The following is a 25,699-nucleotide window of genomic DNA, read 5'->3' as shown; positions in this document are numbered from 1 at the left end:
TTTTTAAATAACATGTCTCCTTTAAAAGTATTTAACATATCATTCCAATAAGTTTATTTCCAATGCTCAATAAAAGTTTTTTTTAAAAATATTATAAAAAAATATAAAAATATTGCAAGTTGAAAAGTTTTGTAAAATAGAATTCGCAACAGCATCTCTCAGATTTATTATAAATTTAATATTTTAATTATTTATTTTAAAAAATTATTTTTAATTGAAAAAAACGGAAAAAAGTTATCCATAATCCGCAACGAATTACCATGGATTCTGAGAAGTTCACCATATTTTGTGTTATGAAATTTATCAAAGCATCCTTTATCACTCTTTATTTATTGATTAATTATTAAAACATTATATATTCGCATGTGATTTGGATTACATTTTCAGAAATTTCTCGCTGTTTTTGGATGATATAGTTATGATGATTGAAACATCCTAATAGATGACTCCAAAACGACCCGTGCATAAAGAGATCTCTAGAAATATGTTCAATGGATAAAAACAAGTTTTTGTTTTCAACTCTTAATGAGTTTTGCATCTCTTGTTGAGTAGAGTAATCTAGCTTCAGGAGTACTCTTGATTGACACATCTACGTGGAATGTGGAAGTGTGATACCTTCATATGTGAATTGTCGCAAATTCTCTACATCATTCACTGAACTTGGATTCAAACTTCACTATGAAAAGATCGCATGTGATGTTGTTACGTTTTATCTTTGAGATGACAAAATTGGAGTATTGCTTGCACGACTTTGGGCAGAGTCTCGTAACGACTTTTGGATTATCAGATTAATCTTTTCCAAATAATCAGATTAAACTTTTCGAAATAAAAGAAGTCAAAATTAGTATTTTATTCTTAAGTATTCTACTTATATTTTAATTTTTAATAATAAAAGTATCAATGATTATTCAATTCCCCAAAAATCATTACTCTGTCCCTTATCATAACATTAGTCGTTAAAATCAAATGAATAATTTTCTAGACAATTAATCAATTTCCATTATGGTTAATTATTGAATATTTAAATATAGATTTGAATAATAAAATAATAACAAAATAATAATAATATACAAGGCTCTAATATAAAAGATAATCATCCATTTAAAATATTTATATACATAACTTGAGGCCTCTCGTATGCAAAAAAACAAGCAACATTTCACCGTTCTTATTTTAATTAGTATTATTTTCTAAATTTAATTAACATTATAAAAATAATAATTAATGTTCTCATAATTTTTTATATTATTTTTTTATATAAAAAACCTAATAAACCAGGAAGGATACGTATTTATTCAGATTTATGATCATTATATTTATAGCAGATTTTTTTTAAAAAAACTTGAAAACTCCTCCAATTCAGATTTAGGATAATTATAACGTAGTGTACTTTAGGAAAAACAGCTATTAGTACATAAATGTATTTTGCGCTTATAATAATTTGATTAATTAAATAAAATAAAAGCGTGTTTGAAAGATTGAAGCCTTTAAAGAAAGGGTGCTGTTGGGTTCATCGACTTTTCCAAAGTCAAAATATGAATAGTTCGACTTGCTACATATTGTCTATTGTCCAACATGCATAAAAAAAATTTATGTCCGAATACATGCATATACGATAAAATAGTACACAAATAAACCAATATATATATATATATATATATATATATATATATATATATATATATATATATATATATATATATATATATATATATATATATATATATCATGAAATGTCAATTTACATTAATTTATTTCATTTTATATTTTGAGATCATGACAAAAACCTTGAACAAATTGAAATTAATAATTATAAAACTTGACTTTTCTCTTAAAACAGAGATCCATTTTCTGTATTCAAATTGAAAAAAGAAAAAGAGAAATATTTAATCAAAATCTCACAATATATAAAATAAAAATCTTGCAATATAATGTTTGTAAATATCGATGTAAATTTATCATTATTCAATATTTTTTTACATTGGATTAATGAATTTCTTATGTAACCTCGAGTGTTTTTATATATCGCATAATTAATATATAATATATAAAATACAGACGAAAGGGACTCAAATAAAATAGCCTAAGCCTCCTCATTTACAAGGGACTACGTGTATCTATTTTAATCCCTACTTCAAAAAAGTCAAACCTTTTTACAATCTCACGCATCATGCATGTTTTTTTGTTCATTTTTTCTCTAAAGTCAAGTCCTTAATTCATTTACGTGGATTCGGTGCTTTGGATTTCACGAATCTTTATCTGTGAGACGAGTTAACTCTACCGATATTTACAATAAAAAGTAATATTCTTAACATAAAAAGTAATATTTTTTCATGGATGATCCAAATAAGATATCCGTCTCACAAAATACGACCCGTGAGATCGTCTCACACAAGTTTTTGTCTTGGTTATTTAATAATATTACTATGTGATCATCAACCATTGTTAATTTCAAACTCATTTACACACAAAAATGCATACACCAATTACTTAAGACATCATTTTAAAAAATTAACTATTAATTTTATATCTTAAATACTTATAAAATTTTTTGTTTTCTCAACAAAAAGGGCATCTCATTATTTAAATTTTTGTTCAAGAACGGACGATGAAAATAATAATATAAAATTCTACATAGTATACTCTAAAAATAGATTATAAACCATCGTTTGAGAAACCATAATTTCCTTTTATTTGCTCTTCCTTCCAATAATAAAACTAAATTGCCCTTTTTTTAAAAAAAAAAATAGATTAATAAATTGCCCTTCAAAATCTTAAAAAAAAAATATATATAATAATCTTACAAGTCAATTTTATGATATTGATCTCTTAACTAAGTATTTGTAATAAAATAATTTTGAAAATATCGGTTTCTAGAAGGACAGCATAAGCACACAGATACATATCATTAATATTGTCAACCCTCTGCCCACCAAAATCATATTAAAGAAATCAAATTTTAATAATACTTTTCAAAGCTATCTAAAAGTCAACTCTCTCTCACGTCATTTATCTTCTCCATTCTCTCGCCAATACTAAACCGTGAGCTTTCAGGTTTTCCGAATCCAACCCTCCCCTTCAGTTTCTCTATTTTTTAGTCTCTCTTCGAAACTATTTTTTGTATCTGTTGAGGTTTAAAGATTTCTCGAGAAGATGGGCAATGGAGGAGGAAAACTCAGCCTCTGCTGCGCCGGAGACCCAGGCGAGATTTCCCGCCGTCGCCACGATATCACCATGTGCTTGTCGGATTCCCTGGATGAAGGGTTAGGTCACTCTTTTGCCTACATCCGACCCGACCCACATCACAAAACCCAACCTTTCGACGATTTGGCATGCCAAACGGCGGCTTTCCGCACCATCTCTGGCGCCGCCATATCCGCCAATGCTTTCACTCACCTCTCGACGGACCCTTGTGCGTGCGACAACGGCCCAACTTCTATTGACAAGGCATCAGCTTTTGAAAGCTCACAACTATTTTCTTCCATTCCCTTGCAGCCGATTCCGAGAAATTCCGCATCCACAGTGAGGTCCGGCCCAATTCTGAGGAATAAGGTTCAAGGTTCGGGCCCCATTTTAAGGAATACAGGTTTTGGGTCTGGCCCGATTGAGCGCGGTTTCTTGTCCGGTCCGATTGAACGCAGCTTCATCTCTGGCCCTCTGGAGAATCAGGTCGATCAGTTGCAAAGATACAAGCCCAAATCCAAGAAATGGGATCTGGTAAAAAACTTGAAAGGGTTGATATCAAAATCTTTATGGGGACCTGGCTTCTCTAAAAAATCGAGTAGTAAAGAGAACAATACTGCTACCTTGAGTGGTAATAGCAGCAGCACGATTACTAGCAATAATCTAAGCAGCCAATTCAGCTTAGTTGATGATAACGATGATGTTGGTAATGAATCTTTCGGCAGTCAAAACGTGCAATGGGCACAGGGCAAAGCAGGCGAGGACAGAGTGCATATCGTGGTTTCCGAAGAACATAGTTGGGTTTTTGTTGGGATTTATGATGGATTCAATGGCCCTGATGCTACTAATTTTCTATTGAACAATCTCTATTGCAATGTTTCCAAGGAACTTAAGGGGCTGTTATGGTGTGATAAGTCCGAGTCTTGTGAAAACGGGGTTAATAGCTCGGCATTTTGTTCTCAAAGTTTGGATTGTGAGGAAAGAGAGGAGCTGGACTTGAAATTGAGGAAGAAATTGCTCTATCTGGAACCTGCTGCGGTTAATCATTTAGGGGTGTTGAAAGCGTTATCCGAGGCCTTGAGGAAGACCGAAGCATCGTATTTACAGATAGCAGACATGATGCTAATGGAGAATCCCGAGTTATCTTTGATGGGATCTTGTGTTCTGGTGATGGTGATGAAAGGTGATGATGTGTACTTGCTTAATGTCGGTGACAGTCGAGCTGTGTTAGCCAAGACCGATTCTCAAGTTGGGAAAATGAGGAAGCAATCCGAAGAATCGCTATACGGTTACGAATACGAACACACTCACAATTTGAGTTCTTGTCAGCTAACAATGGATCATAGCACATCTGTTAGAGAGGTAGAAGCATATTTTAGTCAGTCTCTGTTTCTTTAAGCTCTACGTTTTGTTGTTCGCTTTTTCGTTCTTATGCTCAATTTTTATGTGGTAATTGTTGATCATCATAGGAAGTGCGAAGGATCAGAAATGCACATCCAGACGATGCTTTTGCTGTTTATAACGAGAGAGTGAAAGGTTCTTTAAAGGTTACCCGAGCTTTTGGGGCAGGCTTTCTCAAACAGGTATTCATCTTTGTAAGCTACAAAAATTCATCTGCCACATTTGTAAATTGATGGAGAGTAGCAATGGTCTATGTTGCGCAATGTAGTGATCAAATTGGTAACAAATGTATTTGGTATTATAAACAAGCTATGAGATCGATTGCCATAAGTATATTTTCAGAGAGATTGTTGGATGTAACTTGTGATTGCCTGAGCAGTATAGCAATCTGTACGTGGCATTAGAGTTGCTATCTGATTTGAAATCCTTCAGTTATAGTTCCCTTGTATAATCCATTATAGTGGCATAATCTGGGGCAATCTTCAAGAATTTCTATGCATGCATAACTTCCAAATTGCGGATAATTCAATACATATTCTGATTGGATGTGTTTTTTACAGCCCAAATGGAACAATGCACTACTCGAGATGTTCAGAATCGATTACGTCGGAACGCACCCTTACATCACGTGCTCACCGTCTCTATGCCACCACAGATTAGATCCCATAGACAAGTTCTTGATCCTATCATCTGATGGCCTTTACCAGTACTTCACTAACCAAGAAGCTGTTTCTGAAGTCGAGATGTTCATGTCAACTTTCCCAGAGGGCGATCCAGCTCAGCATCTGGTCGAAGAAGTGCTGTTCCGTGCTGCTAAAAAAGCCGGTATAACTCCGAATTCTTGACACCATTTCATGAAATTTTTTTAGAAAAAAAATTCTTTATCTGATAACCATGAACTTTTGATTGAATTGGCAGGCATGGATTTTCATGAATTACTCGATATCCCACAAGGGGATCGTCGCAAATACCACGATGACGTCTCAATTATCATTATTTCATTCGAAGGGAGGATATGGCGATCTTCCGTGTGACTAGGTCAGGAATCAGACACACACATACAACCAAGAAAAAAAATATAGGAAGCTTTATTATTATTGTAAATGTGTGATATACCATACCAGTTGCTGGGGATTTATAAATGCCGACACCCCCAAAATTTTCCCCTTAAAATTCATGCAATATAAATCTTGAAAACTAGTAGTTCTGATCAGCTTTACATTTTCCTTGTAGAAATGTAAATCTAAACTCGTGAATTCAATAGAGAGGCCAAGATTCTTTTGTTTTTTTTGTTTTTGCTTTAATATGTTCCCATGCCACTTAAATATCACGAAAATATTTCTTCTGGTTAAAAAAAAAACATCGTATGCTTGAAATATCTCTTCTATTTTACGCACAAATTCCATGTATTCGGGGATGGTACTCTGAATTGTGGTTAATACATGCTTACTTTGTGGCATATAAAAGTCTCACCGGAGCCATTTTTCAATAAAGTGCATAATATTTTAGCAATCTTTAGAAACATTTGTATTGTGGTTTTGCAAACTTGAATCTTTCTTTTGCAAAACAAAGTAATGTTTGTATTGAGAAAATAATAATAAATTTTACATCTTTATTGAGGAGATGGATATTTTGATTCATGAAAACATTAATATAATTAGCTCGATTTCTTAATATAAAAAAGCAAAAGTTTGAATGGAGAGTGTATTTAATAGTTGAATCAGTATTTTGGTTGGAAGAATCGAGATTGGTAGGTATTTAATAAATGGAAGTGTAGATTCTTGAATGATTATGTCAACATTATGGAGTACTTTACTTGTGGTTTTGGTGCCTCTGACGTCTCGTGATATATTTATTTTCAAACTTAAATGTTGAAAACTATCACCATCATTGATTGCAAATTTGGAACTAGTGAAGTTGAGGTGAATAAATATTTTTTTTATTAAAAAAATATTAATTATTTTTGTCATTAAAAAAGAGAGAAATAAATTCGGAAATACCATATCAATAAATAATATGGACCCTTTGTAATTTAAGTAGAGCTAATCTAAATTGAAGGGTTCCTACACTTTGGGGAAGTAGTTGAATTTTTTGGTGACTTTAAATGGAGGTAAACTAGAATTTCGCATTTGTCAAACCCACATGGTGTAGAACGTTTCAGCCACAATAATTTATAGCAATTTTATTTAATTCTGCGTCCCTTGGTTTCTTGGTTTTGAATAGGCGGGCAGATTCGTGAAATAATCAAATATGTCAAAATCACAATTTACCTTATTTTCAAGGTGATGTAAACTGTTCCAAGTTTGCCCAACTTTTTGTTTGAAAATATAAAATTTGACTGGAAAACTTTCACAAGCATACGAGGTCTTAAAATTTTAAGGCAATTGTTTTTGGTTTTTTTTTTTTTTTTAAAACATTTTGTTATTTTTGTTCCACGTTTCTTGCTTTTTTTTTTTTTTTATCAATATTATAAATTTTAATTTTCCTAAAAAGAAACCGAAAATACACTATATTTCTCAATACTTATTCAAAAGTCAAATTTCTAAAACCAAAAAAGGAATTGAGTCGCTAAAATTTTAAATTACTCTGTTCCAAAGATTGATTTGAAATTAACATTTTCAAAGACATAAATCTTATTGATTTCTGTTGAAGGAGATGTTTTGAAATTTAAACATCAGAATAAACAATCAATTAAACAAGTCAAAATCACATTCGAAACGTTTATATCAGGAAAAATGAGCATTAAACACAAAAATAACTTCCGTACCATATTAACTCAGGGAATCCGTAAAACCCCGAATAAGAGTACCAGCCATTGGATATATCCACAAACTGACTCTGTTATATGAATTTGGATCCTCTGTCTGCGATACACATTTTAATGGTTGGTTAATCGTCACCAAATTGCACATTTCATTTGATACATCAACAAAGGAGTATTATTCATGAAAAACTGATGTTCATCGTGAGCGCTACAATGTATTCCATGGAAACAATATTCAAATGTAAACTGGAAAATCTGGAATTCTAATTCAAATGTCGAAGTATCCTAAGTTCACACTGTTTTCCAAATAATTATAATGATTAAATAAGTGCAGAAACCCTTGGCAGCATACATTTACGTGCTAAGAAGTATCAGTATCTTAATATAGTAACAGACATATATAATCCTCTATTGCTTAATAATATTCTATGTCCATCCAAAAATTCATAATAAAGATCAACATAGACCACAACACTGATATACTCCTGAATACATTACAAAGACAATAAAACCAACACAATGAATTTGGAGATTAAAAGCTGAAATCAAGAACGCTGAAAACACGCATGTTTGTTTCTGATCAGAAACATTTCCTATGCACAATCGATGGCCCCGATTCATCATATTCTGCCTTTGCTATCCACATCTGCACCCAAGCAAAACAAAAATAAAGTCGGTATTAATGAAAAAGTTATAATAACAAGTCAGATGGAAAATGATATCGATGAAGTTCGGACATACTTGCTGGAAGGTGCTGAGGGAAGCTAAGATGGATCCACCGATCCAAACACTATACTTCCTTTCAGGCGGAGCCACCACTTTGATCTTCATGCTACTGGGAGCCAGCGCGGTAATTTCCTTGCTTATTCTGTCAGCAATACCAGGAAACATGGTAGACCCACCACTCAGGACGACATTCCCGTAAAGATCCTTCCTGATATCAACATCACATTTCATTATGGAATTGTATGTGGTCTCATGGATACCAGCAGCTTCCATTCCAATCATGGAAGGTTGGAAAAGGACTTCAGGGCATCGGAAACGCTCGTTTCCGATAGTGATCACTTGCCCATCAGGTAGCTCGAAGTTCTTTTCGATAGATGAGCTTGTCTTTGCAGTTTCCATTTCTTGCTCAAAATCGAGAGCAATGTACGTCAGCTTCTCTTTCATGTCCCTGACAATTTCCTTCTCAGCAGAGGTAGTGAAACTGTAGCCACGTTCGGTGAGGATTTTGGCCAACTGGTCAGTGAGGTCACGACCAGCAAGGTCAAGACGAAGAATAGCATGGGGCAGGGCATAGCCTTCATAAATAGGGACTGTGTGACTGACACCGTCCCCAGAATCCATAACGATGCCTGCACAAAAGTAAGTGATTACTTAAAAACACGATACAAGTATATGAATTTTGCTTATTAAAAATGGTACCAGGATGTCTTAAGTAATGTGTTTAGAGATTCAAAGGTGATCTCATGTTGGCACACCAAATAATCTAAAAACATGGAAATAAGAAAATGGTTTTATAAAGCTCCCGTCTCATGAGAAAGATTGCACGATTTTCATCAATACAGCCACTCCGAAACATTCAAGCAACAAGCAGAAAAAGAAAAATATTATTCAACGGTGCTTATAAAACAACTAAACAACTGGCTGGCTATACTCACGTTGTTCCTATGTCACAATATTCATCACTGTTTTCAAATTTTACTTTGAAGCGACTAGAAAACAGGTTCAAGAGAAGCAAGGGTCATCATTTCCAAATATGAAACAAGATATCTCTCTTGAATTGTGATTTGCATAAGAAATTATCGGTATTAATGAATGTCCATCACAAGAAATTTCTGAACAGTTTGCACATTCAGCACCAAGGAAATGTGAAATTAAATTAGTCACCACATAAAATGTCATAACTTAAACCAAATGACACTAACAAATCCAAACAGTTTCAGTTCTGTTCCTCTACTTCCATTAAAAGCAGACAAATCTTGAGAATAAAACTGAGTCAACTCACCAGTAGTACGGCCACTGGCATAAAGTGACAGAACTGCCTGAATAGCGACGTACATGGCGGGGGAGTTGAAGGTTTCAAACATTATCTGGGTCATTTTCTCACGATTTGCCTTTGGGTTAAGGGGTGCCTCAGTGAGAAGAATTGGGTGCTCTTCTGGAGCAACACGGAGTTCATTATAGAAAGTATGGTGCCAGATCTTCTCCATGTCATCCCAATTACTAACGATGCCATGTTCAATAGGGTACTTCAAAGTTAAAATACCACGCTTGGACTGGGCCTCATCCCCAACATACGCATCTTTCTGCCCCATGCCAACCATCACCCCTGTGTGTCGTGGGCGACCAATAATGCTGGGAAAGACAGCCCTTGGAGCATCATCTCCAGCGAATCCAGCCTAAATTCATCAGTAATCACGGTAAGAAGGATCCAATTAGACATGGTTCTTTCCTATTAAAACAGGAATTTCATCCAAATATATGCAGATAAACAGGATCGGAAACATAACTAGAATTATAATTACCTTGACCATTCCCGTGCCATTATCGCACACAAGTGGTTGAATGTCCTCAGTATCCGCCATTTACCCGTTCACCTGCAGGGAAAGAAAATTACAGGCACCATCAATACTATAAAGTTTGATTATAATGAAAACACAATCTATCACAGTTCATGATTCAGAAGCCCATCAGCAGCTGTGTGACCGATCAATCACCTTTCCGGAAATTATTTACCTGCCTTGCCATTGATAAACGGATACAAATTTATGCGTTCTACTTGGTTGTACACAAACATAAAATGTCTTGGTTGCATAAAAGGAACACAAATATGCTACAAGACATGAGCCAAAACCTACATACGACATGACCAAATCTAAACAACGTAAAACTCCGCTGCAGAAAGTGAAAAACCATAGCCACCATGAAGGGAAATAGATGTCTATTAACAAAGAAATATTAAATTAATAAAGGAAAATGGCATAAAAAACAACGTGACATAATTCGAATTTTTCACCCTTCTTTTCTCGTTTTGTTTGTTATTAACAGAACATTTTACCCAGAGAATCCAACAACATAGAGCAGTTACTCAGATTTATCGAAAGATGAATATCCGCATGAAATCCTCCTCTATTGTAGAGATCATATCAATCGCAATTTCAACAATTAAAACGAAATTCAAAATTCAATCCTGCAGCATTCCCCACTTAAACATTATCTGACCAGAGATCTCATACATTCACAGCAGTAAAAAAGGTGCATGAAATCGAAATTTATCCAAAAAAAGGCGGAGGAACTAAAGGAAAAGCAAATGATGATCCGAACAAGATCACAACCTTACGCACAACAAAAAGAGATCACGAACTCAGAATCAAAAAGAGAAGTCGATCACCTCTTTGAGTACTAATAAAGAAGACCTACGGAGGAAATATTACCGTGTTTCGAGAGCGAGAGAATGTTGCTGATCCAAAATGGGAAACGAGTGAACGCAAAATGCTATCGAAATTTACCTGTAAATTCCACTAGAGTGCCGCTTGATCTCCGATAGACTCGTGCCTTACTACAAATAATTCCTATATATAGAAGAAAAGCATTTATGGAAAAACGGGCATATTTTAAGATCCATGCCCATATCATGGCCCGTTGGGCTTCTAACCATTTTTCGATTGACGTTCATGTTGGTCATCTTTGATATTGATTTGTGGTATATAATATCACCCTTTGTTTTAATTTTTAAATTATACCCTGATTATCACAATAAATCTGCCCTCTTTATCGTTGTATTTAGCGATATGAATTTGAAATCTATGAATTTTGATTATAGTTTTATTATTAACAATTAAATATTAAATTCATATCTTACTTATTTAGGTATTAGTTGCACAAAATAGAGCGAATTTCAGATAATATAATTATTGAATGGATTTGAAATAATTTTAATTAACATGAAATATTACGTAAACTTGTAATAGTTGATTTTAGTCCTATCCACAACCCAGTTGATGAATTTTGGAGTCTTTCTAAAATGCAAACACAGTGGTTCCAACTTCCATGTTATGGTGGCCATCGTATATTTTTATTACAAAATTTTTATCAGACTGTTTCACAGGTTAATTTAGTGAGATATATTTTTAACTCGATTCAATTTATGAAAAATATTATTTTGATGTTAGATATGTATAGATTAAGTCGACTCGTTTCACGAAAAACATATTCTTTTTATGCTCTTCACAGTTCACACCAAGAAAAGTATCATTTTCAAAAGTCACCGAGTGCCAACCTATCAATACCCTGAGAGGGGAATTGAACTTATTTTCGTGGGATGCAACAATTATGATGTCGTTTATTTAATAATAGCAATAATTAGGTAATCAAGATGATGCAAAGTCAAATGGGTAACAACTAACATGGTAGGATTCTGAGGTCGTACAATAATATAAATTATAAATAGAATAAAAAGAATCAATATATTTATATTATGAATTTATTACGGAGCTTAATCAAAATCAGTTCATGCATTAATTATTATTAAATATTCTACGTGAGGAGAGACAAAGAGTTGTACGATATTTTGTCGTTCACTTCTTCTTGTCCATTTCTTCAGACAAATGTAACGGTGTATGCTAATGTCCCTTTTTTTGCTCCCTTCCTCTTCTCTATTTTCCACTTCTTACTCTCTTGCCAAGAATTCACCAAACAATATGCGTTCTTGAACAATTTTTCATGTGATTAAAATGATGGAACGAATCCCAAATGGATACTTCTTGATTGTTTTCAGATATTTCTTGCTCTGATTATTTTTATTCGGAATTTTGAGAAATGTGCTACGATGGATCGAAGAACGCTAACCATGAATTGGGATGGTCTCGAAGACGACGACGACGATGACCGTTTCTTCGAGTCTTTTGACCGGATATCTTCAGCTGTTTCATTGGAGTTGGCCTCTTCAGGGTCAGATGATGATGATTTTGAGGATAGCCGGATGTCTTTTGTTTCGGCTGTCTCTTCGGCCACGATCAAAGGCATCCGCTCTATCGTTTCTATTAGAAAGCCTTCATCTTTGATGGATGGCTATGGCATGTGGATGGCTGAACCAGGAGATGTCAATGAGAGGCGCAAGCGCCTTTTACAAGGGATGGGGTTGTCAAGCAATAAAGAGGTCCTCAGGCTTGCCAGCTCGAAAGTCGTTCGAACGATTTCGAGAAGGGACGATGCAAGGAATGCAAATGTTTCCACAACAAAGGTGGAGTCTTGTTCCACCGAAGAATTAAAACCAGAAGACCCTTCACATTCTATGCCACTTGTGCTTGTCAGGTCGAGATCAGATGGTGATATAGAAGCATTTTCTGCAAAAACAAAACAGCGAAAAGAGGAGATTATCGGCCCCGAATCAAAACAGCGTCTCACTAGAACATCATCAGGGCAATTCGGGTTGAGTTTAGGTGTGTGTCCATACACAAATACTGTTAGAATATCTCCAAGAAGGTCGAAAAACAGAACATCAATGCCGCCTAGCGAGGCAATGCAATCTGTGTTATCAGATGGGGCGTTTGGTTCGTTCTTCTTGATAAAGAACTTGGACACTGGAAAGGAGTTTATAGTGAAAGAGTACAATGAAGAGGGAATGTGGAATAAGTTTAGTGATGTTCAGACAGGGAAGCAGCTTACGATGGAGGAGTTTGAAAGGTCTGTTGGATATTCACCAGTCGTGAAGGAGCTGATGCGTCGTGAAAACGGATCAAGATGTATCCATGAAAATGGAAATAAAATGGCCCAAAACTCTTATCTTTCTAAGAGTTTCAGAAACAGTAAACGAAGGGGTGCTGCAATATTGAAAAACATCAAGCTGGGGGTAACAAATTCAATGAGTGGATTAATAGTAGACAAAGAACAAGAGCATTCAGCTTCAGCAGTACTAGACCAGAAAGATCCCAAGACTGCATCATCTCAATGGGTTAAAGCTCGTCAACAGGGGAAATCCTACAAAGAATTCACAGCATTGCACATGTCTCAAGTGATTCAAGCCCATTCAGGATCAATATGGACAATCAGATTCAGTTATGATGCACGTTTCCTAGCAAGTGCAGGAGAAGATAGGATGATCCACGTGTGGGAAGTGCAGGAATGTGATGTCATGTCCGCGAGATTAGGAGATGATTCAAGTTCATTTGGCGGCACACCTGTTCACCCTATGGCTGGCACTATTTCAGAACGGCCTCCACTTGCAGAGATTACTCCTACGCCATCTGAAAGGAGGAAAAAAGGAAAGACGAATAAGAAAAAGGGCCACAAAATACCCGACTATGTTAACGTGCCAGAAACGGTGTTTGCACTTTCAGAAAAACCAGTCTGCACTTTCCAAGGTCACCAAGATGATGTATTGGATCTCTCATGGTCGAAATCTCAGGTCAGCTTCATCTACCGTAGTTGATATTAAAAATGGACAAAGAACACATCAGATAGACTAAAACCAGGAAATATTTTAAGACGTTCGTTTATCACAAGGCCGAAAAAATGTAATATAATTCTTCGACAAAGAAGAGATTTATTTGCTTAGTTTTTAGAATCTGTCTGAATTTGTGTTTAATTACTCAAAGCTTTATGGAATTTTTCACAAACTAATCGGGTAAACCCGTGATGAAGGGGGTCTTTAGGTTCGATTATTTTAAAATGTTATCAATGTTTATCAATTATCAAATTAAGTTAACTCAGAATCCAATAATCCATGTAGCTACTGCTTTCATCTTCAATGGACAAGACAGTTAGGATGTGGGACTTGGAATCTAAAAGCTGTTTAAAGATGTTTGCACACAATGACTATGGTGAGATGCAATATTATAGAGCATTCATCAATCACAAATCAAATTATTTACATGGATCACAATTTGGTTATAATGAGAATATGGTATGGCAGTAACCTGCATACAGTTCAATCCAGTTAACGACGATTACTTCATCAGTGGTTCGCTTGATGCAAAGGTTCGAATTTGGAGCGTACCAGACCGTCAAGTTGTGGATTGGACAGATCTTAATGAAATGGTAACAGCTGCTTGCTACACTCCTGATGGCCAGGTACCTTACAAGAATTATCAACGGTACAATATAAGATTTTCGATGAAAACATTACATATATGGTTGTTTCATTCATTCAACAAAAATACAAATAAGGCACTGAAATTAGTTCCGCCCGTATTTGAAGGGTGCTGTCATCGGTTCTCACAAAGGCAGCTATCGAACATATAGTATTGATGCAGGTAAGAATTCCTAACAAATTGAAATGTTCGTAAACATGTTTAGCCCACAAATTCAGATCTTATGTTTGATGTGTTTTTTTTAACATAGATTGCAAATTGGAACAACAAGATCAAATCGAAATCAAGAAGAAGAAAAAGGTTCAAGCGAAAAAAATTACAGGTTTTCAGGTGGGCATATATATCCTACAGCTCCATCCCCATATAGAAATTGGTAATGAGTGGCTAATTTTTTTTTCCTCCACAGTTCTCTCCTTCGAACTCGTCTGAAGTGCTCATTACTTCAGCTGATTCTCGAATCCGAATCTTGAATGGGTTAGAGCTCGTTCAAAAACTTAGAGGTATGGTTGGTTTAAAAACATCCATTTGAAACTTCAGGAAATAGTGTAATCATAACTCACACAAAAAATCTCATTTACCACAAAGGATTTCGGAATACCAGCAGCCAGATATCAGCTTCATTCAGTCCAGATGGAAAACACATAATCAGCGCCAGTGAAGACTCTCAGGTCTATATCTGGAAGCTCGACGAATCCAAGAATCCAGGTGGTGGGAAAGGAAGAAATGGAGTAACAATCCATGCCCATGAGCACTTCAATTGTAAAGATGTATCGGTTGCAATTCCATGGCCTGGTAGTATAAGAAACGAGCCACCTATAGTGGAAATACACTCTAAAAGACATTCGAAACGGTCCAATGCTACACCACCGCAGTCTCTTAGTAATTCTCCCACCAAAGACAATAGATTGGCTGGTGCGATTAGTAGGAGGCATTTGCCACCTCTTCCCAAGAAAAACAATATACTTGAGCGTATAACAAGTTCTGCAGAAGACGATTTCGCTAATTCTTCTCGTATAGATCCAGGCATCGGCATGAGTGAGTCTTTTGGTTCGTCCTCACAATCTCTCAGGTACGATGACCCGTCCTCCATTTCTGCTTCAGGAAGTTCTGCGTCCCAGTCTTGGTCGTCTTCTTGGAATTTGTTTGATGGGGGCAGCAGCCAAACTGTTCATGCAACAGCATGGGGAATGGTGGTTGTTACAGCAAGCTTGGGAGGTGAACTACGGGTTTACCAGAATTTTGGACTCCCTGTCAAAGTTAGTCGTCAGGCAAATCTTTTTAGAGACCACTAGCTTGTTAGGTTGATCTGAGTTTTGTTACTCTCAACAGCAAATACATAATTCTTCAAGAAACCATGTTTCCTTTCCTCTGGCGAGGAACTTTTTCTAATTTCTCGATGCTCGCAATCAGTTCAGAAAAGGATACAAATCTGAACACCCCAACAGTGAAAACTGATGAATTTCCATTCCTTGATAGAAAACATATAATAAAAGTAATGCAATAATTGTTCCTCGAATATATACATATAAATGAAAGGAAAATAAATGACCCTCAGCATTTGTTATCAGGAAGGAAAAACATGCAAAACAAAAAAAGTATTTCAAAGTTTTGCTATTACAAACTCCTAAATCAATCGAGGCGATAGTTGACAGAAATTGCAAAGCTAACGTATTTTCTTCTTCAAATATACTTGGCACATATCATCGTGCAGAAACCTCGTCCTGCTTCTTTTTCAGCAACATTGAACGGGCCTAGTGTTAGCTCTACAATAGTCCACTTCCAAAAGTTGAGCCCAACCCAATTCCTTAAGCGAGACACTAGTTAACCTGAGGCCCGATTCGATTTTAATATTTAATCTAGTCTATCCAAATAATTAAAATTAAAATAGTCTTTTATGCTCGAGAGAAAATTCATTTGTCTAAAAATATTTTAAATAAATTATTAATTTATTATCGTAGATGATAAAGTTGTGTTTCATATCCATTTGCAGTCCTCTAAATAATTTCTCTTATATTTTATATTATTGGCTATATATCTCTATCTTTTATATTTGTTATTTCTAAGCTGAAGCAGGTTTTATCTCTATCTTTTATATTTGTTATTTCTAAGCTGAAGCAGGTTTTGTTCAGCAACTTATAACCTTCTTAAAACAGTTTATAAAATATAAGAACACGTTATCTCAACTAAAATAATTTTGATCAAACACCCTTTTATTTGAAAAAAATAAAATTTATTGATGTTACCTATTTTTCGTAGAATTAATATCTTAATAGAAAACACACTCTCATATCTTAAACAATATAAATCATGCACTTTAGTGTATGAAATAACTCTTTTTAACATATATTGTAGGACCGGATATTTGATGATTAATCCAAAGTTATACCCGATAGTAATTGTATTTAAATCGTATAATAGCTCAAGTGTCAGGTTCGATCACTCTCATAGCAGATATAATTATTACACCTCAACAATTACTCTATCAATAATTGCACTACTTTCAATCAATGAGAAACAAACATGTGACCTTAGCTCTGATACCAATTCTCGGATCGAGCGTTTGTCGTTTTACCAAAAACTATATCTGTTGATAATGATGCAACTAAAATATTTAAAATCATATAACAAATCAAGTTCTCCGATTCGATCGCTCTCACGATAAAACTAAGCTTGCTTGTTTTTCAAAAATCCAGATTTAGCTTGGGATACATATGATTTCAAAATTGGGCAAATAATTTGCACTTTTTGTGTGGGAGATTGGGATTTGATGGAATTGTCAAAAAGTGTGGGGGCGTCTGTTCTCCTTTGTTATTAAGGAAGTTCAGCAGCCAACTATTACTTTACTCGCTACCCATTCATTGCATGTGTTTGCTTCATTTCTTTTACATCATCTAATATATATACACAAATTAAATCCCTAGCATGACTAGTACATTTTTATATTAAAAAAAACTCATAATTTAAGACAGCATTTGGATAACAACATCTTAATAGATGGAAAAATATTATTTCATGATTAGTTTATTATTATTTTCATCAGAAACCCTATAAATAGATCGATCGAACAATCCTTAAGCGTTACCCGCTTAATATAATAATCCACAAGAAATTCTTTATTTCATGAATTTTGTTTTTGAACGAAATCAGTTTAAATTATAATTAATATGAACCATGTTCGATTTATATATAATTTGGATTAATGGAGGGGTAATACTATTGGATGGGCTTGAACATGATTGGGTATTGGGATTGTGACGGTATGATGGTAGCTTAGTGCTAATCGCCATCACTGGACAAAGTTAATTTGCCACTATAACCATTCCATAGGGAATATATATATATATATATATATATATATATATATATATATATATATATATATATATATATATATATATATATATGGAAGGAAGGAGGGGAAAACGATTGAAATATTGAATAACCCACTAATCGTGAATTTTCAGAAAGATTTATATTATATAATAATCACATGCAAAAATTTTATTTCAAATTATCAAAAATATATTTCAACTAAAAGAAAAAAAATTAAACGTGAGATAATATTGTTAGGATTATTTTGTCCGACAGATATCGAAAATAATGAGAATATCAGAATATGTTGTAAAACAGTAAATTCGTGTTTTATCAGAATTAAATGTTGTGCCAGATGTTACAACATCTCGGACAACATCTACACGCAGCGGAAAATTAATAACACAAATTGACTTTAAATAAATAGATGGACAAGATTAAATATGCACAAGTATAAATACTTGTGCGGTGCCTCATGACAAAAATTAATCACTAGAAAAATCAATTGTTCACAAAAACCTAACACTAGTGATTATGACAAAAATCAATTTCCTCAACAAGTTGAGAAAACAAATGCTTTCTAAAACAAATAACCAGAATAAAACTAAAACAAGAAAGCAAAAACGTGTTGCTAAAAAGTAGATCCAAGAGAAACAATCTTCGGCCAACTTCTTCCCAAATGTTGTCCACAGATGTTCTCAACATTCACAGCGACACCCGGTATATACACTCTTCAAAACAGCACGTCCCTCGAAGGATTATTTCTCTGAATTTTTCACGGCGTGCACAAGTGCGTGTAAGTATGTATGATTGAGAGAGGAGAGCACCACGAAAATCTCCCACGAAAATCACCTCACGTGAAAACTCTTCACGAAAACTCTCCACGAAAAACACTTCGTCTCCACGAAAATTCTACACGTGAACTCCTCCACTAAAACTCTCTCTCTCTACAATCTTCTCTCTATCCAAAAAACAAACATTTATCACTCTTTGAATCAAATTTTGCAAGTTTATTCATATCATTCAAAACATAGCACACACAACCAAAAACATGAAAATATTTAAGGTTAGGCTTCTTTCCCATAATTATCTCATACGATGTCATAGTCGAACCACTTCTCAAATACACTCTATTTGAAATGTGGCAAGCGGTGTTAAGGGCTTCTGCCCAAAAATGCTTTGAAATACACTTTGAAGACAACATCACCCTTGCCATTTCTTGAAGTGTTCTATTCTTACGTTCGGCTATCCTATTTTGTTGTGGTGTCTTTGGTGCAGAAAATTCATATGAAATACCTTTTTTGTCACAAAAAGATGAGAATGAAGTGTTTTCGAATTCCTTGCCATGGTCAGTCCTTATCCTTCTCACCTTCAAATTATGAAAGTTTGTAATCCTTGTGATCAATTTTTTAAACACATCGAAAATGTCTGACTTTTCCCTAATAAAAATTATCCAAGAAAATTGTGAAAAGTCATCTACACACACAAAGGAATATTTCTTACCTCCGAAACTTTCAACTTCCATGGGACCCATAAGATCTATATGTAGTAACTCGAGGCAACGTGTTGTCCCAAAGTGGGGCAACATTTGATGTGACACGCGAATTTGCTTACCCTTTTGACAGTCTCCACAAACATATGGTGTATTAAATGATAGGTTAGGCATACCTCGTACAACATCGTACTTACTCAAATTCTTCATGGTTTTGAAACTAGCATGTCCAAGTTTTTGATGCCATAGGTCGAGTTCACTAACTTCTGCATGTTTGCATGAAAGGTCTTTTCCTATTTGGTAGCAATTGTCTGAGGACCTTGTACCTGTCATAACACACACATTCGATTCATCAAAGACTTCACAGTTATGTTTATCAAATTTAACAAACAAATTATCATCACATAGTTGGCTTATGCTTATTAAATTTGAATTTAATCCTTCAACATGGAGCACATTGTGAAGCTTTGGCAGTTCTTCAACATTCGGTGTATCCTTTCCTACAATTCTTCCTTTTGCTCCCCCTCCATAGGTCACTCTACCACACTTTTGTTCAACATACTCGATTAGATGTTCTTTAGAGCCCGTCATGTGGCGTGAGCTACCACTATCAAAGTACCAATGACCTGCAGTGTTAGTTTTCAATGAGGTGTAGACAACTTTACAGTGAGTTTTTACCTTTGGGACCCAAATTTTTCTTACTGTAGGTCGAAGGTGGGAGGTGTTGCGGAAAGTGTTGGACAACATTCGGGGCAACATCTGGCTCGACTTTTGATTCATGCGATCATCCCTGAGTTTAAAACAGTAGGGCCTGATATGACCAGGCTTAAAGCAGTAATGACATATATACTTGCGTTTTCGTTTCTTAGAAATTGGTGCAGCAGGTTGTCTTTTTGATGAAGAGCTTTTGATTGGTGATTTGGACTGTGGTTGTGGAGATGTATCATCATTTCCCTTCACAAAGATAGTCGACTTGGAAGATTCACCAATCTCAAACACACTGTCTTTGAAGCCTAAGCCTTTCTTGTCATCTCTTCCCATCAAAAGTATGGATTCAAGCTTGGATGTGCTTGAATTGAATTTGGACAAAGTTTCTGTTGCCTTTTGAAGCTCTTCTTTGGTCTTACCAAGTTCCAAATCCTTTTTGCTCAAAAGTACTTTAAGTTTGGCAACTACGGCTTTTAGTTCAACGTTCTCCTTCATGAGACTTGAGTTCAACTTGTTTCTCTTGGTCCAATCTTCAAACAGCTCTTCATAAAGCTTTTGCACACTCTCAAGAGTGAGTTCTTCATAATCAGTCTCTGATCCATCATCCCCACTTAAATTTCCAGAAGTTGTGGAGTTTAAACATACTGAATTTTTGCAGATGTTGCGGCCAGGTGTGGCAACACCTAGGGCAACACCTAAAGGATTCACTTGCAACCAGCGTTTTTCTTCATTCCTTGGTCGAAACTGTTGTTGGACAGGAGGTTTAGGAGCTGGTGGTCGAAGTGCTCCGTTTGCAAGTGATGTGTCCATTAAATATTTCTGTCAAAACAAAATAAAAACCAGAATCAGCACTTAGTATATCAAGAGTTGGCTCTGATACCACTTGTTAAGATTATTTTGTCCGACAGATATCGAAAATAATGAGAATATCAGAATATGATGTAAAACAGTAAATTCGTGTTTTATCATAATTAAATGTTGTGCCAGATGTTACAACATCTCGTACAACATCTACACGTAGCGGAAAATTAATAACACAAATTGACCTTAAATAAATAGATGGACAAGATTAAATATGCACAAGTATAAATACTTGTGCGGTGCCTCATGGCAAAAATTAATCACTAGAAAAATCAATTATTCACAAAAACCTAACACTAGTGATTATGACAAAAATCAATTTCCTCAACAAGTTGAGAAAACAAATGCTTTCTAAAACAAATAACCAGAATAAAACTAAAACAAGAAAGCAAAAACGTGTTGCTAAAAAGTAGATCCAAGAGAAACAATCTTCGGCCAACTTCTTCCCAGATGTTGTCCACATATGTTCTCAACATTCACAGCAACACCCGGTATCTGCACTCTTCAAAACAGCACGTCCCTCGAAGGATTATTTCTCTGAATTTTTCACGGCGTGCACAAGTGCGTGTAAGTATGTATGATTGAGAGAGGAGAGCACCACGAAAATCTCCCACGAAAAACTCCCACGAAAATCACCTCACGTGAAAACTCTTCACGAAAACTATCCACGAAAAACACTTCGTCTCCACGAAAATTCTACACGTGAACTCCTCCACTAAAACTCTCTCTCTACAATCTTCTCTCTATTCACTCTCTATCACATCACGTTGATACCTCTTATGTATATCTTTCATCTCTCCTCAAGTTTATCTACCATAAAGAAATCTATAAGATATGGTAAACAAGAATTCTATTAGAAACAAATCAATAATACCAAATCATGTAAATCACTATCATAAATATTATATCTAGAAGATATTTATCACAAAAATAATATCTAGAAAAGTAAAACAAAATATTCCACATGATATCATATCACAATAAAATCTTAACATAATTATCTAGAAAGGCAAAACCACAATTAAATATTATACTCAATCAAATCAACAAGGAAAGATAATATTAGAGAAATTATTTAAGATAAGAAATTATATCAATTAAATAAAGAAAACATATTTCCCTTCAAATATATTATAAGAAGACCGAATTTGGGGTATGTATAAATATGTGCTAAAATTAGTGGGTGTTGGCGCAATTAATTGTGCATGGTATCATGCATGCAGAGAATTCATGAGTGGTACCATCAAAGCACTAAGCTTTATTTAATTTAATTTCATTTGTTTGGCGGTAATTGAGTCGCAATCAACGAAAAATTTGTTGTTTAGCTCAAAACAACACGACAATCTATTTTCAAAAGGTCGAGTGCGTACTTCCATTAATAAAATCGATAATTAATGCATGTTAATAAACAATAATTAGCCTCTTTCGTTAAAATTACCCTGTCCTAGCTTCATTGAACATGCTGAAATAATTAAATTACATTTATATATAACTTGAAGTATTAATTGGCTTAATTTGTAATAAATGAGTATATAAATTAAGTACATGCCCACACATGGAATTGTGTAGTTTGTGTGTATATAAATATATATAAATATATTTATATTTATACACTTCCAATATATATATATATATATATATATATATATATATATATATATATAGGAAGATGTAAATAAACCAATGAATAAAACATAGGATGCTTCCATCTCGTCTTTCCACAAAGACTAGACAGCTTTTGGCTTTTGTTGATTAGGAAGCATCGATCATCAAAAGAACAAACAAGAAATAAAAGAAAAACATGTTAAAATTTGAGAATTTCCTAAAAATAAATAGTGTTTTGATATTATTTGACTAACTTAAAGTGAACCCGCGAAATTGAATTTAAATAGCGTAAATGCAAGTGAAGGCAGGATCCAAGAAAGTATATATTTAATAATCAATTAAGAACTCGTGTGTTTTACTAATCAAATCAAGTAAATATGAATTAATCCAATTAAATGTCATGAAAAGGAAAAAAATATTTTATGCTGGTATATACTTTTATTATTGGCATGCATATACAATAATTTTGAAGATGAGGAAAGGGGGACAGATAAAATCTTGCCTGGAAAAGAAGGGTGGAATCAGATTCCAGGCACACATGATATTTTTTTTTATAATAATAAGAATAATAATTGAGGGGAAAACGTGAGAATTCGAATCTCAAACCCTTCCACTTTTTTTACAATAATTTATTACAATATATATTACGTACACAACGCATAAATAAAAAATAAATAAACTGCAATCCAATGACGCGAAATATATACATACGTAAAAAGCAAAAGCTGCCCACGCTATCCGCGCACACACTGAATGTGTTTTTGTGTGGATTAAAATGCAACAGATTGCTGGATCAGAATTTATATATATATATATATATATCTCGAAAAAAAATGGGAACATACTATCGAAAAAAAATGTACAGATCCACCATAGAATTGAGTAATTTAATTTATTGGTAAATGGAGAGCAAGAAATCCATGCATGTGCCATAGAATTTCCCATTTTCCTAGCTAACTAAAATTCTTGGATCGCTACATAATATTCCAACTGATTGCTCAATCTTAGTAACTAAAAATAAATGAAGCTAGACAGCTACCCGACAAATAATCTAATATAAATGATTATTTCTGAATCATGAACGCGACTTTAATTTCTACATACACACACATGCATGTATCTCTATATTGTGTGGGGTGAGGTGGGGGATGGAGGGGGGGGGGGTGGTGTAGAGAGAGAGAGAGAGAGCTTTATTATTGAGGAGGGGTGTGAGTGAGTGTGCTGCTTTATTCGTTGTTGAATAAGCAACAGCCTTGGTTCTTGCGAAAGTTACATAGCAAAGAGATTCCTTGCCTTGAAGATGAGGCATTCCACTTAATTACCACCACTCCCTCCTAGTACCTTCTTAGTAGATAGCAAGGGGGACCATAAATATACATATTATATATATGTAAACTCATTCATTTATATATATGATCCAATTGAACTTTTTTTTTTTTTTTGCAAAGTCTGATGTTGCATGTAGCTTACTCCCTAACCGGTGAATATACTGTATCGGGTCACCGGCGATCCGCGAACCGAAGATGTATGATATATATTCATAAAGTACTAGCTAGGAGAATTCTGTTATACTAGCTAGCTCATACATCACGTATATACTATATACGTACGTGACTTTTATAATTAGTGGGAGAATCGAATTTTGAAATAAGGGTAAACTTTTGAATTCTTTCCAACGTCATTCAAGTTGAAACTGAATTAACTGTAGAAAATTTGGAAGCAACAAAAGAGAACAGCCTCGCCTGATTAAACAGAATGCGTCTTTTTCACTTTCCAAAATTAGCTTCAGCCAGAATACAGTATCAACCACTCACTATTTATCTCAAAGTAAACACCTTCATCTATTTCCAACTATATATTTTATATTGCATATTCTGCTATATATATATATATATATATATATATATATATATATATATATATATATATATATATATATATATATATATATATATAAACTTTAAGCAAATTGTTTTTAAAATTGGATGTGTGTGTGTGAAAATGAGTCGCATATATAGTTTCATTCTGGTAAAAAGATCAAGATAAAACCCAGATAATCGCTTGTGTCAGACTTCAAGCATGACAAAATCAAAGAACAAAAACACACATTTACGGATTACCACGCGGATCAGAATCGCGTGCAAAATTATATGTGCATGAAAATCGAGGTAAAAAATGCAATATTCGACTTATTACGCATTCATCTTTGACTCACTCTCAGGCACTGCGCCTCATGTAATATATGTGCAGTCTTTACGTGATTGTTAGGGGGAACAGAAATCGAGAATTATATTGTATCCAGAAGCATGCATTGATTTCTGGGATTTAGTTTGAACGCTTTTTCTGGTTTGGAATCTGGAAGGTCCAACAAATTACCATCAGTTTAAGTTCATCATTTGCTATCCTTGTCCCAATTTCGCAAATTATCAGCTAAGTCAACATATTCCATCTTCAATATTCTTTAATTTACAAGCAATGATCGGTATCAAATCAGTAGAGAAATGCAACTTTTAAAGAAGAAATTTGGATCGAAGCTGATGAGTACTGTAGAGATCGTGGATGTACGACGAATCATGAGTTTTCGTATAAAGGGTTTATGAACTTACCTCGACTTCTAATTAATTTAAAGATATCGAGGCATTGAAAACTGGGAGCTATATAGACCATTGAATCCAGTACTTCTCAGTTATTAAAATCGACAAGAAGCAACATTAATATTGTTACGATATATTGTGTTTAGAACAGTTAGGCAAAAGGAGGATTTTGTATAAGGAAGAACACATGAAAATTAGAGAAACAATATGTATTATATATAGAGCTAATTAGAGATCGATTAGGGGCTCTGAAATGAATAAATACTACTGGATTTTGATTCACTGCTATAACATATATCGTTTCTACATGAATATATACTTTTCTTCCTCATTCCATAAATTAATAGAACTGGTTCAGTTTGAATATTTTAAATGATATGTAGAGTATTGATTAATTGTTTTGCTACAAAATTGCTGATCAAAATGCGCACATTGCTTCAGTTATTAATTAAAGTAACTAAATGATTGTTTAATCATCAAAAACTCTGAATACTTGAGCTGCATGAAGATCATCATGCTGCATTATTATGACAAAAAAAAATCAAATCATGCAAGTTAAAATTACCGAATCTATGTGATAATCGATAATAATATGCGTCCCAGAAGCGAATATAAAATCGACCAGATTTTGATTATATATATTATATGATACGGATGAAAATTTAATTCTAGAAGCCAAGACACC

The 25,699-nt window shown here is 34.3% G+C and overlaps 3 protein-coding genes across 4 annotated transcripts; 2 read left to right on the top strand and 1 right to left on the bottom strand.

Moving 5' to 3' along the window:
- Positions 1 to 2,998: 2,998 nt before the first annotated feature.
- On the top strand, positions 2,999 to 5,888 carry LOC140817904 (probable protein phosphatase 2C 23). The gene is made up of 4 exons (XM_073177698.1): positions 2,999 to 4,545; positions 4,653 to 4,766; positions 5,145 to 5,409; positions 5,503 to 5,888. The coding sequence occupies exons 1-4, from the start codon at positions 3,154 to 3,156 to the stop codon at positions 5,616 to 5,618; spliced, it is 1,887 nt and encodes a 628-aa protein (XP_073033799.1). The 5' UTR covers positions 2,999 to 3,153; the 3' UTR covers positions 5,619 to 5,888.
- A 1,845-nt stretch (positions 5,889 to 7,733) lies between these two features.
- LOC140817909 (actin-like) lies at positions 7,734 to 10,938 on the bottom strand. Of its 2 annotated transcripts, none has more exons than XM_073177706.1 (5): positions 10,861 to 10,938; positions 9,877 to 9,948; positions 9,357 to 9,750; positions 8,090 to 8,703; positions 7,734 to 7,994 (listed from the first exon to the last, which is right to left on the bottom strand). In XM_073177706.1, the coding sequence occupies exons 2-5, from the start codon at positions 9,934 to 9,936 to the stop codon at positions 7,929 to 7,931; spliced, it is 1,134 nt and encodes a 377-aa protein (XP_073033807.1). In that variant the 5' UTR covers positions 9,937 to 9,948; positions 10,861 to 10,938; the 3' UTR covers positions 7,734 to 7,928. The 2 variants fall into 2 exon arrangements, with proteins under 2 accessions (XP_073033807.1, XP_073033803.1); XM_073177702.1 differs by having other exon boundaries at positions 10,786 to 10,905.
- Positions 10,939 to 11,920: 982 nt separating this feature from the next.
- On the top strand, positions 11,921 to 15,900 carry LOC140817895 (uncharacterized). The gene is made up of 7 exons (XM_073177693.1): positions 11,921 to 13,757; positions 14,082 to 14,172; positions 14,265 to 14,422; positions 14,550 to 14,604; positions 14,693 to 14,772; positions 14,849 to 14,942; positions 15,028 to 15,900. Exons 1-7 carry the CDS (start codon positions 12,180 to 12,182, stop codon positions 15,732 to 15,734), a joined length of 2,763 nt encoding a protein of 920 aa, XP_073033794.1. The 5' UTR covers positions 11,921 to 12,179; the 3' UTR covers positions 15,735 to 15,900.
- The last annotated feature ends 9,799 nt before the right edge of the window (positions 15,901 to 25,699 follow it).

This window comes from Primulina eburnea, chromosome 2 (genome assembly GCF_022965805.1).
Source record: "Primulina eburnea isolate SZY01 chromosome 2, ASM2296580v1, whole genome shotgun sequence".
Classification (NCBI taxonomy): domain Eukaryota; kingdom Viridiplantae; phylum Streptophyta; class Magnoliopsida; order Lamiales; family Gesneriaceae; genus Primulina; species Primulina eburnea.
The sequence above is the reverse complement of the archived record's forward strand: the minus strand, read 5'-3'. Positions and strand labels throughout refer to the sequence as shown.